Genomic DNA, 12,559 nt, shown 5'->3' with positions numbered 1-12,559 from the left:
ATGTCTTGTTTTTCTGTTTGATAGAGGTCCGAGATATTTCGAGATTGAAGAAAGTCCTCAGCCTTCACTCTTTCAGAAGGTTTAGTCATTCCAGCCCCATCGTCATCACCTTCATGCCTTGATTGTCGTTAGAATTTGTATGTTTTGCTTAATTTTCTAGCCTTGTCTTTGGCCATGATGTTCACCTTCCGCTTCATCACCACCCTTCTGGTTCACATTTTCATTGCACTGATTGTTTTGGGATTGTTGTGTAAGTATTTCCACTTGATTGGTTTCTTCTTGATCAAATGAAAAACCTTTCTATTACATGTAGAACTTAAAAGCTGGCATTTTTGAGCTACATGGGATCTTAGAGAAGCTCTTGTCCATCCCCCTCATTTTATGTAAGAGGAAACACAGGCCCAAAGAGGACAGGGAGGACTCCAGGACTGCTTCTGTCTCACAGCTAACAGCAAAGTTCCTGCCTGGCCTGCCATCTCTTCTGCACTCTCAGATGAGCCAGCCCAGTGAGTGGTACTGGTTTTATCCATTAAAAGCCAATTCTAGTGCCTGTTGCTAAGTCGCTTCAGTCATGTCCAACTCTGTGTGACCCCAGAGATGGCAGCCCACCAGGCTCCCCTGTCCCTGGGATTCTCCAGGCAAGAACACTGGAGTGGGTTGCTAGTGCCTGTTGGAAGCCCTTTAAAGAATTTTTTCTGAATTTTCATATCCCCCATTGGCACGTAGGGGCCCATATTGCCCTGCAAAGGCTCAGGCCAGTCTGAAGAGACACAGCCCTTGAGCTGGGCAGGGTACCAGAGACATGTCCCATGCCCACTGTTTGCCTTTTCAGTGCTGGATCCTGGGTCCATCCAGTTGTTGTCAGGGAAGAAGATCTGAGGGACAGGGGCAGGCAGGAAGATCAAGGCAGCAGTATAGGATCCTGGTATAGGATATTTTAATTTTTAATAATTGGTATGACCAAATAAATACTTGGCATGACCATAGTGTTTCATCTTCTGAACAGTCAGTTCTGTCCTCAGCACCTCCCAGCCCTGCAGCTCACAGGTGCCCCGTGTGCCTGTGCTGGAGGACATGCAGGACGGCTTGTGAGGGATGCCCTTTCCCACCTACAAGTGGTAAAGATGCCCTCCCTGAAGCCACTGTGGAGGTGGTGCAGGTGTCACCAGGTCCCTAAATGCAGAGCATTTGTGATGTTAGGACATCTGCCAGTTTTGTAGGTGTCAAGCCAGTATCCATATAGTCAAAGGTATGGTCATTCCAGTACAGATGTGAGAGTTGAGCCATAAGGAAGGCTGAGTGCCAAAGAATGGATGCTTTTGAATTATGATGCTGGAGAAGACTCTTGAAAGTCCCTTGGACAGCAAAGAGATCAAACCAGTCAGTCCTAAAGGAAATTCACTCTGACTATTCTTTATAAAGACTGATGCTAAAATTGAAACTCAATATTTTTGCCACCTGATATGAAGAGCCAACTCATTGGGAAAAGACCCTAATGCTGGGAAAGACTGAAGGCAAAAGGAGAAGGGGGCAACAGAGGATGAGATGTTTAGATAGCATCACAGACTCAGTGGACATGAATTTGAGCAAACTCCTTTGAGATAGTGGAAGCCAGAGGAACCTGGCATGCTGAAGTTAATGGGGTCGCAAAGAGTTGGACATGACTTGGCAATGGAACAAGAGCAAGGCCGATATCCAGGCTCCTCTGGAGTTGTCACCTGCAGAGCTGGTTTGGAAATTTTAGCCTTTGGACTCTAATGTTGTTCCTCTCACCATCCTGTCTGTAAGGTTTCCTCCAATGCTCACACCCAGCCCCACCTGTGGGCTAGGCTCACAGGACACACCTGTGTTTTGGAGTCACCTTCCTACATCTCCCAGAGATCCACAGCCACCCTAGGCCTGGCAGCTCCTCGATGGACCGCCATGGCCCTGCCTAGCTGCTTCAGAGGGTTGGTCATTGCCTGTAAAGCCCAAGGGATTTGGGACCCACTGCCTGAGCAGGGCCACCCAGTGTCAGGGGGCAGGGTGGTTACCTCATGGCATGTGTGCTGAGTTCCACTGCTGTTTTGCTTTCCAGTTGTCTGCAGTGTCTTATGGTGGCTGTACTATGACTATACCAATGACCTCAGCATAGAACTGGACACAGAAAGGGAAAATATGAAGTGTCTGCTGGGATTTGCTATTGTATCTACAGTAGTCACGGTAAGAAGCACTCTTCCAGCAGTAGATCAGGTAGCCTGCCAGAACTCTGAAGTCCAAACAGTTGCATTTTAACCCCAAACAATGAGCATTTGTTTTTTTTTTTTTCACTGCAGAAGGTGCGTACGTAGTAATGTAGTGACTGTACATACACATTTAGTGCCTTCACATTTCATTTGAGATACCTGTGTAGGAATGCAATGCAGCCTCAAAAAGTGAAAAAACAATCTTACCTCTTTCCAAGTCATTTCTGCCATCTCAGCAGTTGACTCGTTACCCTTGCTGATCCGTCACCCTTGCTATAGCAGGACCGCTTTCACCCCCAGGCAGCTGTAGGGTGAACACTACCGTGTGGAGAGGGAGGCAGACTTGTAACAGTTCCTCCTTCCTGGTTTGAGAAGAGCCCCACCACCTCCTCCAGCCAGTGGACGCTTTGCTCCCAAAGGCATGACAGCTCCCACTGCCCTTGAACACAGAGAGCCCTTTGTCTCCAAACCTGCCGGCCACTAGGTTCATCTGGTTTGCAGGGAGCCTGCTGCCTCCCCAGTGAATTCTCTGGCTGAGAGCGGGCAAACAGAATATTGAGCCTGGAGATATAGGTTGTTGGGGGAGGATGGTTGGCAACTGAGAATCATTCAGGCCACTTCCTGGATGCCGATCGTGGTGCTGACATCACAGGCCTGGACAGGCCCTGGGGTTGGCTTCAGGCGGCCCATGGGCATCCTTTAGTGTGTTGCTTCCTAAGCGTTATGTCATGGAGGCATGACGGGGCGGGGGGGTGGTTTCACATGCCCATTAAATGTTTCAGCAACTCAGTTCTCATAAGAGCCTCAAACTCTCTCACTGACTCAGCTCTCTCCTTTAAGGAAATACTTGAGTTCTCACATATGACACAGGCCTCACATTTTCTCTTCTCTAGGGAAGGAAATGGCAACCCACTCCAGTGTTCTTGCCAGGAGAATCCCAGGGACAGGGGAGCCTGGTGGGCTGCCGTCTATGGGGTCGCATAGAGTCAGACACGACTGAAGCGACTTAGCAGCAGCAGCAGCAGGGAGGTGTCAGGTTTGTGTTCCTCACATGAACTGCATCTCAGGGAGCAAGTATCCGATACAGCAAAGCTCCTGGTTTGTCCTGGGTCCAGGCCCATGGCTGAGCCGGGGCCTGGACAGGAGGCTGGAGAAGAAAGGGCTCCCACACCCCAGGCCAGGTGCTGGGCTGTCGGGCACAAGAGGCAGGGAGAAGCAGGGCTGGGAGCCAGGGGCGCTCACCTCCTTCCACTTCCCCCACGACCATTATCCTTCCCAGCCCTCCATAGGGCTCCCTTTGTCTTCTCACACTGAACCATCAGTGGCCATCAGATGCCAGGTCAGGGGATTCTCTTCATTGAGTGTAAGGATAGAGAAAGGGGAGGCTGCGAGAGGAGAGGGAGGAACCGCACCACAGCTCACACACCATTCATTGACACGTGTGTCACTGCTACTTCATTTCTGCCAGGTACCAGTTTCTGGTGAGCTTGTTCTGATAAGATCCCTAGGACTCTCTGTCACCATCACCATTTCTGAACACCTGTTTTGCACAGGGCCCTGCCCTAGACAATGGAGCTGGCCAGAAAAAACACACAGCCAGCACACACCCCACCATGAGATGAACTACAAAGCCAGCAAGGCCATGACGTGATGCACAGGGCAAGATTCCCGCCGTGAGGGGAGCTGCCTAGGAATATCATTTCAGTGGTTTCAATATACCCAGTAGCAGCAAGAAGAAAAGGGGATGAATGGCATTGGCTGCCCACCTCAGGGTGTCAGCCTAGGGCCGCAGGCTGAGATGCAGCAGTTTGCAGCCTAGAGCCCAGAAAGGGGAGTAGAAGCTTGACACCTGTGGTGACTCAGCTCTGCTGCCCACCCCACACCCCAGCACTGTCCCCAGTGGGTAACGCTGATCTCCCTGAGACTAGGGAATAATGGGATAGTTAACTCTTCAGTTCTGGTCAGTACCCTCGTGGTGTACTTTGAACATGAGGAGAGCCTTTTATATACACATACACATATTTAAGTTGAAAAGCACACACATATTAAATACACACATTTTAGCATTCCATTCAGGAGCTACCAGCCACTCAGGAGATCCAAGTTTATTTGCCTAAAGATTCTATCATTTTGCTTCATTAAAATTTTTAGTAAAAAACGAAGTCCCTCTTCCTTGTTGATTGTGCTAGGCATTGAGGACACAGAAATGGAAATTCCTACTCAGCTTTCACAAGTCTCACGTCTCCTCCAGGCATCTCTCCCTGGGTCCTCAGGCCAGTCCCCACAGCTGGGTCACAGCTGGGCCCTTCAGGCCCCGGGAGCAGTTTTGCACATTTTATCCCTCTGTCCCTTGACTTCCCTCCACTTGACTATGAGATCCACATGGGCAGCAACACCCGAGTCCAGCGGGAAGAAGAATGGCATCTTGGGCTCCGGGAGTGGTGTGCTGGGTCACGTGGACAAGAGAGGAGCCTGTAGGATGTTCCCTTGTTAGGAAGGGACCAGACAGGGGAGGTCCTGATTTGCGGTGGTGATGATTTCAGTCTTTATCCAGGAGCTCTGGGGAAAGGTCGAAGGATTCTGATCTGGGAGATGACATCCTTGACTGCACGTTTTACAAAGATCCCTTTAGCTTGTGTTGGAGCAGGGATGAGGTCAGGAGTAGGGGGTTAAGGGAATTAAAAGCAGAAGGTAATGAGGAGGTTATTAGGGGTCTAGGAGAGAGAAGATGAGATTTGAGCTGTGGCATCAACGTGGGGAGGAGAGAATAGACTGGGAGCTCTGCCAGCAAACTGAGATTGTGCTATGGCTGTCGCTTTGCCAGCCCTTGACAGTAAGGGATGGCCCTGCCCTCAAGAAGCTTGACGTCAAGTAATGTGCCACGCAGGCAATAAACATCCACAGCAGAGGGTGCTGAGTGCTACAGTAGGGGAGGATGGAAGCCCGCAAGAGAGGAACCTAACTTTTTCTTGGAGAGTGCAGAAAAATTAGGACTGCTGGAGTAGGGAATATGGGGGAAATAGATTTTTGTGTGAAGATGATGGAGTCAGTTCTGGACACGTTGAGTTTGGCACACTGGAGGATGCCCACTGCCTGGTCAGTAACTGATTGCTTACTCATCCATCATGTAGAGAAAGGTGAGGTTGGAGATTTTTGTTTTAAATTGACAGCATTGCATAGCTTGTAGGATCTTAGTTCCCTGATCAGGGATTGAACCTGTGCCCTCTGCAGTGGGGGCATGGCGTTCTAACCAGGGAACTCCCTGGAGGTTTTTATTTGAAAGTTTCAAGCATCTAAGAAGGATGCTATAACCACAAAAGAGCAGGAAGGACTACCCAAAAGATCCCAAGGAGCAGCAACTGAAGAAGAAGGAGACCCAAAGGAAAGAGCGTTGTTCTGTGGTCCCTTGCCCTTCTGCAGTCCTTCAGCATTCTCTGGCATGTGAGGTGCTATTGGGAAAAAGAAATAGTTCCCTGATGCCAAAGGACCTTATTCTCTCTCTCTCTGACCAGACTGCAAGCTCATTTAGGGCAGAGGCTCTATCGTGTCCACTGTTGTAGCAGCAGAATCTAGCATGAATATCAGCACATAGTAGATGCTCAATTAGTACTTGAGAACATGTCTATTCCATTATAATAAAAGTAGGAAGAACTGTTTGCTGAGATGTCAGTAAAATATTAGGGTTTAAGTTCGTCTCAGTTCTTCATTATTTTGAATAATTTAACCCCTTTTTCATCAGGCAGTTCTACTCATCTTGATTTATGTCCTCAGAAAGAGGATCAAATTGACAGTTGAACTTCTCCAAGTCACCAATAAAGCCATCAGCAGCTCTCCGTTCCTGCTGTTCCAGCCGCTGTGGACGTTTGCCATCCTCATTTTCTTCTGGGTCCTCTGGGTGGCTGTGCTCCTGAGCCTGGGGACTGCAGGTAAGGGCCGTGGGGATGGGGTCCACGATGCTGGAGTCAGGCACAGAGGCCCCAGCATTCTGGAACCACTGGCCTGTTTTTGTAGGGACCAGACTTCCCATGCAGCTCAAGGCCTCTGGTGGCAGCCGTGATGGTGTTTGAGGCTCTGTCATGGGGAGATGCAGGAAATTCTTTTCCCTCTACTGTATCAATATGTGAAAAAAAAAAAAGACCCTTCTGAAATGTTGTTGCTATCTCAGAAGAACCAGTTTAACAGGAGTGCACACAGACCTCTGCATTGCCTTGCTCCTGAGAAGACAAGGCTGTTTCATTTGGGGGCAGCCGTGCACAGTTTAAAAATAAAAGGTTCTGTTACCAAGAAAAGATGAAAGAACAGAAATCATGAGACAGTTGGAAGTCTCAACTGGGGCAACATTGAACAATCACGTTCTAGCTCATTTCCTCGACGCAGTCTTAGTCCTGGTCGGATAGGAAGGCAGTGGCCTCGGTACCTGCAGGAAAGTGAATGCTTGCTGAAAATTTCCTGAATTCTGAGCTCTGTACTAGGTGCTTCCTTGTGTTCTCTTCTTTAAGCTTCGCAACCCCCTTTTTATGCCAGTGTTGTTATGTTCGAGTTATAGGCAAGAACATTGAGGTTCTAGTAAGTAATTTGCTGAAGGCCATCCAGCTAGCTGACACCAGCGCTCTAGAACAGCTCTAGCTCTAGAACCTGAGCTCTTTCCACTGCCTCACATGTCCCTGTGTCTCAGATACGGGGCTAGGAAATCAAACTAGGCCTCCTGAGCTTTATTCGTTCAAGTCGAAGCAGTGTTGTGACCACAGAGACTGGCTGGCAGATGCGGGCTACGCCCATACTGTGGTGTTTGCAGCCTGTGACTAGAGGGCAACATGGCAGGCTAGGGGCTGAAGCCAGAGCGGGCTGGGAGTGAGGTGTGGCAGGGGGTGGCAGGACTTGACGCCCTGGGTGGTAGACTGTGGTGCTGAGCCCTCGTCCTCCAGAACCACAGGGACGAGGTGGGGCCTTGGGAAGCATGACTTGGGACCAGGGAGGGACCTTCCTCCTCCAGCCTCCAGGGCACAGTTGCCCACTCTGCTGTCATTACGGGCTGTGAGTCTGGGTGGAGGGAATTGTCTCTGTGGTTTGGAGCAGGACACATTCTTTAGTTCTTTCTTTAATGCACAAATGTTAGGTGAGGGCTGTGGGGCAGGGTCCTGGCAAGGCACTGGGGAAGAGAGGTGGCCTCTGCCCACAGTGAGGATGGCAAAGGTAGGGGAACATCACTAGAGGAGAAATTTGGGGAGCTGTGAGAGTACCATGGCGAGGCTCCAGCCGACTTTGTGAGACAGGGAAGGCTTCTCAGAGGATGGGCTGGAAATCACCAGATGATCAGAAAGTACAGAAAGAAGCAAAGGGGTTTAGTGGGGTCATGTCCAAGCATAGGAGAGAACCTGGTCCTAGAGGACAGGCGAGAGCTGGTCCTGAGAGTTGGGGGCCCAGTCGGAAAGGAACATGCCCCAAGGCCAATTCTGGCAGGGGGTGACTTGATCTGCTAGCAGGGTGCCCCTCCAGTTCTCCTTCTTAGGTCCCAGTTGGGTCCAAGGCCTGGGAAGCATTAAACAGCCTGGGCCCCAGGGCTGAGAAGAGGGTGGGGACAGTGGGCTGCTCTGTAGGGTAGAAGGCAGCATGTTGGAAAGTTATGTATTAAAGCATGGCCATTTTGGAAGGAGATAAATGAGCAAAAGTGAGATGAATTGAAGAGCAGGAGGGACTTCCCTGGTGGTCTAGTGGCTAAGACTCTGCTCCCAAGGCAGGGGCCAGGGTTTAATCCCTAGTTGGGGAGCTAGACCCCACATGACCACAACCAAGAGTTTGCGTGCTGTAGTTACAAGATCCCGCAACCAAGACCAGACCAAATAAATAAAAATAAATATGAAGGGCAAGAAAGGAAACTGGGTGCCCAGGACGTGCTGCAGGAATCTGTGAGCAGGTAGATACCAGGCTTCCAGGAGGCCTGATGTTGACAGAGCTCCTGCCTTCCCTCCTCCCCAGGGTTGGGCAGCATAGAAACCAGGCCACCTGCCTCTCCTTTCCACTCACCTGTGGGCCAGCGTGGTACACAGAGGTCCCTTTGTCTTCAAAGGCCTTTTCATGCAGTGCCAGGATGACAAGCCCCAGGCCTGGGCGGGTCATCTGCTGCTGTTTGGATCCTCAGCAGATGCCCATGTGATAGGCGGGTGAGGGACGCCCGCACAGCACCTGTCTCATTTCACTTTCCCTCAGCAGATGCCCAGGTGGGGGGTGGTGAGGGACGCCCGCGCAGCACCTGTCTCATCTCATGTCCCCTCAGGCAGTCACAGAGCCCTCAGCCCCTTCTCCAGTCTCCGCCCAAGGTCCCCAGTGTTGTGGGGGTGTCCTCAGTGGTACCTACTATGAGATTTTTATTGTGTCACATGACTGAATAGTTAATACTTTATTGTGTAAAACAGAAAAAATGCATAAAAAGTCAACTTAGGTTGATAAGTTTTTGCCATTTTTTGCTGAGCTGTTTATCTAGTGACTGTTAATAAGTCCCTTAACTAGTTGACAAACTTGGGCTTGTTTGGGGATTCCTTCAGTGGAGCAGAAGAAATGACAGGCCCCCCAGAAATGACAGTAATTAGTCAGTTGGGACTTGTATGCTACCAGCAATGTGACAGTGATTACTAGAATCCAGTGGAAGAAGTAGCTACAGGAACACAGTAATAGTAGGTGCGGTTGGCAGGTTGAAAAGAGCCCAGATGACCTGATGACCCTCAGTTATCATTAGGTGGTCAGGAAGCCTCAGAGTTGAAACAGTAGAAGAAAGGGGCCTGTTTGGGCTGGGGGTGGCTTTCTCTCCCAGTGGTACTACAGTCAGAAGAGATCTGTCATCACAGGAATGTGCCTAGCGTGCTGAAAGGCAAAGGACTGCTTGGAAAGGAAGAAGCAGGGTCAGCTAGAGGGACTCCCGTCAAGGGACCTGGGATCTAGGCTGGCTCTGGCCTTCCTTGAATGTTAATCTGGGCTTCCTTTTTCCCATTTTTGCAGTAGATAAATTGTGCTTTCCCCAGGCTGCCTCATAAAGAAGTTAGGAGGCTGAGATGGGACTCGAGCTTTGCTTTGCAAATAGGGGGCTTGTATGTGTTTCTTATATTAGGAACTAATGTCAACCAAGGAATGTCTAGTACTAACTTCAGGTTTGTGGTTTGTTCTCTGCCTGGCATATTTGAGAACACAGTCTAAAAGAAAACTGTCCTCTTTTTAGGTTATCAGAGATCTAGAAGATAATTGAAGTTATTTCACAAAAGCTTCCTAGTAGCCCAGCCCTGTCCTAGGAACAGGGGGAAGAGGGGTAGCTCTGGAGAGATTTGAAACAGCTCCTGCTTTTCCGAAGTTTATGTACCCGTGGGGAAGTGTGAAGGGAGACAGCCTCCATGAACATCTAGTTGTCTTTGCACATGCTGTGATCTTAGTCTAGAATCTTCTCCCCTTCCTAAGCCTCACCCCAACTTTCTGCCCATCACTGCTTGGAAAACGAGTCATTATTCAAGATTTGTTTTGAGTAATATATTTCTTGGAACTATCCCTGGCGGCTCAAACAGTAAAGAATCTGCCTGCAATGCAGGAGACCTGGGTTCAATACCTGGGTCAGAAAGATCCCCTGGAGAAGGAAATGGCAACCCACTGCAGTATTCTTGCCTGGATAATTCCATGGACAGAGAAGCCTGGCGGGCTACAGTCCATGGGGTTGTAAAGAGTCGGACGTAACTGAGCGATTAATACTTTCACTTTCAATATATTTCTTGGAAACTCTCTTATAAATTGCCTAAGCATACCGAGCTATTTCTTCTTTTTTTTTCCTTACATTTTGTATATGCTTCATTCTTTTAAGAACTATTCATTGAATGCCTGTTGGGAACTAGAGATACAGCAGTGAACCAGACACAGGGAATGGGGAAAGGAGCATAAATGTGTTATGTCAGGCGATGACAAAGCCTCTAAACAATCACACAAGATAATGACTTGTGTGCTGTCCCCCCTCAGGAGAATGAACATCTGGAGGGCAGGGACTGTGTATTTTTCTTTCTGTCTCTAAGGTCCGTGCACAGCCCTCGAGTGAGTTCAGCGTGTGCTGAGTCAGGGAGTGAATTCACATCCATGTTGTATTGAGTGTGATGTATACACAGAAAGACCTAGGTAAGCTCCAGGCATGATGGCCATGCGATTTTCTTCTCTTTTTCCCTGCCCCGTGCTGTCAGAGCAGAAGCTGAGCCAGTGGGAGGCACAGGCAGGCTGGGTGTCAGCAGGACACCAAGCCAGTTGGCTGGAAGAGGCCAAGTGCACAGAATGTGGTAGAACATCGGACTGTTTTAAGTTGGGCCTGCATCATTTGGGAGATTATCCCAATCAGCTGCACTGCCTTCCTTGAGAAACTGCCACTAATGATTCACACTAATCATTAGTAACATGTCAGTCTTTCAAACTGCTTTAAAACTTGCTTGTAATACCCAAATTTACAGCTAGCTGCATGATGCATTTCCTCCAGGTTATGATGATGATCTCTAGGAAGACTTCCTGAAAGTTGTCTCAAATCTCTTTGATTGGATGTATTATTTGAGGAAGATTGGTTCATTCATTCAAGCAGTCGTTCATTGAACAAGTATTTATTGAACATTTACTATATCAGATCCTGTTATAGATGCTGGAGATACAGCTTTTCTTCCAGTTTGAAGGCTACAGGGAGATAAGCATTAAATAAAATGAGTAAGTGAATTTTATAGTATATTCAAATTTGATAGGTGGTAAGGAAAAAAATAGAGCAGAGAAGAATAATAAATGCTTGTGTTGTACTGTGTGTGCTCAATCATGTCTGACTCTTTTGCAACCCCATGGACTGTAGCCTGCCAGGCTCCTTTGTCCATGGAATTTTTCAGGCAAAAATACTAGCGTGGGTTGCCATTTCCTACTCCAGAATAAATGCTTAAGGAGCCCCAATTAACCTGTTCTACTTTTTGCCATAACACTTATCAGATTAACTTATCATAACACTTTAAATCAGATTCGAGACAAGTTTACCTTCAAGCCCCTAAAGCTTAAAGTTCAGGGTCTTTCATTTGCAAGGACTCTTGCAAGGTTCAGTACCTAACTACCTAACTTTGTATTCTTCGTCTTATCAAGGGACCCTCAAACTGTGTAAAATTCAGACATCTTAAATGTATTCTAGCATTTATTATATTTCCATAGTATATTTTTAAAACAAGAAATGCTTGAGGAGGGGATTTAATGATTGGGGAAGGCCTTATTGAGAAGATAATTGTGAGCAAAGATTTGAAGGAGGTGAGGGCAGAGCCCTGAGACTATGTGAAGGAAGGGGAAGTGTTCTAGGCAAAGGGGCCAGCAAAGGCAGCGGCTCTGGGGACACAGGAGGGCCGCTCCCCAGAGTAGTGTGGTTGAGGGGGAGCATGGTTCAGGCTGGGGTCACAGGGTCAGATACTGGGCCTCCTGGGCCATTACAGAACTTTGTTTCTGAGACAGGAAGTCATTGCAGCATTTTAAGCAGCAGAGTGGCATGGTCTGACTCACATTTTCATGGCAGTGATTCAAGGAGGAGGTGTTAGTGACTTAGAACAGGGTTGTAATGGTGGAAATGCCGTGACATACAGGTTCTGTGTCTATTTTGAAGAATTTCCTAATATTACATTAAGGATGTGAAAGAGGAGTTGGGGATGACACTGAGGTTTTTTAGCTTGAGCAACTGGAAGATGAGATGGCCATCAGCTGAGACAGGACAGGACTTTGAGTGGAACATCTTCCAGGAAGAGCAAAAATTCATTTTTAGTTGTGTTTATTGAAATATCTTTTAGACATCCAGGTGGACATGTCGGGCAGGGAGTTAATGGTTTGAGTCTGAAGTTTCTGGAGAGGCCCAGCTAGAGGTCTACATTTGGGAATTGGGGAATACATGAATAGTATTTAAAGCCAGGAGATTTGAGTGAGTGCAGATAGAAAAGAAATCCAAGGACTGTGCTTTGGGCCATGTAAATGTTAAGAGGTCTTGGAGATGAGGAAGAAAAAGGAAAGGAAATTGAAAGGGAGCAACCAATGAGCAGGAGAGGAACTGGGGTGAAATGTTGAATGTGTCGTAAGCTGCTGATCAGGTAAGAGCTAAGGATTGACCATTGAAGTTAGCAGCACGGAAGTGAAACAGAACCGTTTCAGAGCAGTGTGGGGGAGTGGATCACAATTAGAGCGGGTTTAAGAGAAAGAGAAAAAGAATTGGAAAGAGTAAGAGACAACCTCGAGATATTTGGCTGTGAAGAGGAACAGAGAAGTAGGAAGGAAGCTGGAGGAGTAAAGGGAGTTCAAAAGTAGGGGGTTTTAAGATAGGA

The 12,559-nt window shown here is 48.1% G+C and overlaps 1 protein-coding gene across 11 annotated transcripts in view; it reads left to right on the top strand.

Moving 5' to 3' along the window:
* SLC44A3 (solute carrier family 44 member 3) overlaps positions 1-12,559 on the top strand; it is an 86,388-nt gene that overhangs the window by 29,046 nt on the left and 44,783 nt on the right. For all 11 annotated transcript variants that reach the window (XM_070367639.1, XM_070367638.1, XM_070367636.1 and 8 more), the window contains 3 exons: positions 161-250; positions 2,078-2,202; positions 5,965-6,151. In XM_070367639.1, the coding sequence (XP_070223740.1) occupies positions 161-250; positions 2,078-2,202; positions 5,965-6,151 (402 nt within the window). The remainder of the gene's footprint in view (positions 1-160; positions 251-2,077; positions 2,203-5,964; positions 6,152-12,559) is intronic.

The sequence above is a fragment of the Bos mutus genome, chromosome 3 (genome assembly GCF_027580195.1).
Source record: "Bos mutus isolate GX-2022 chromosome 3, NWIPB_WYAK_1.1, whole genome shotgun sequence".
In the NCBI taxonomy this organism is placed as follows: Eukaryota; Metazoa; Chordata; class Mammalia; order Artiodactyla; family Bovidae; genus Bos; species Bos mutus.
This window is presented reverse-complemented; position numbering and strand designations above follow the sequence as displayed.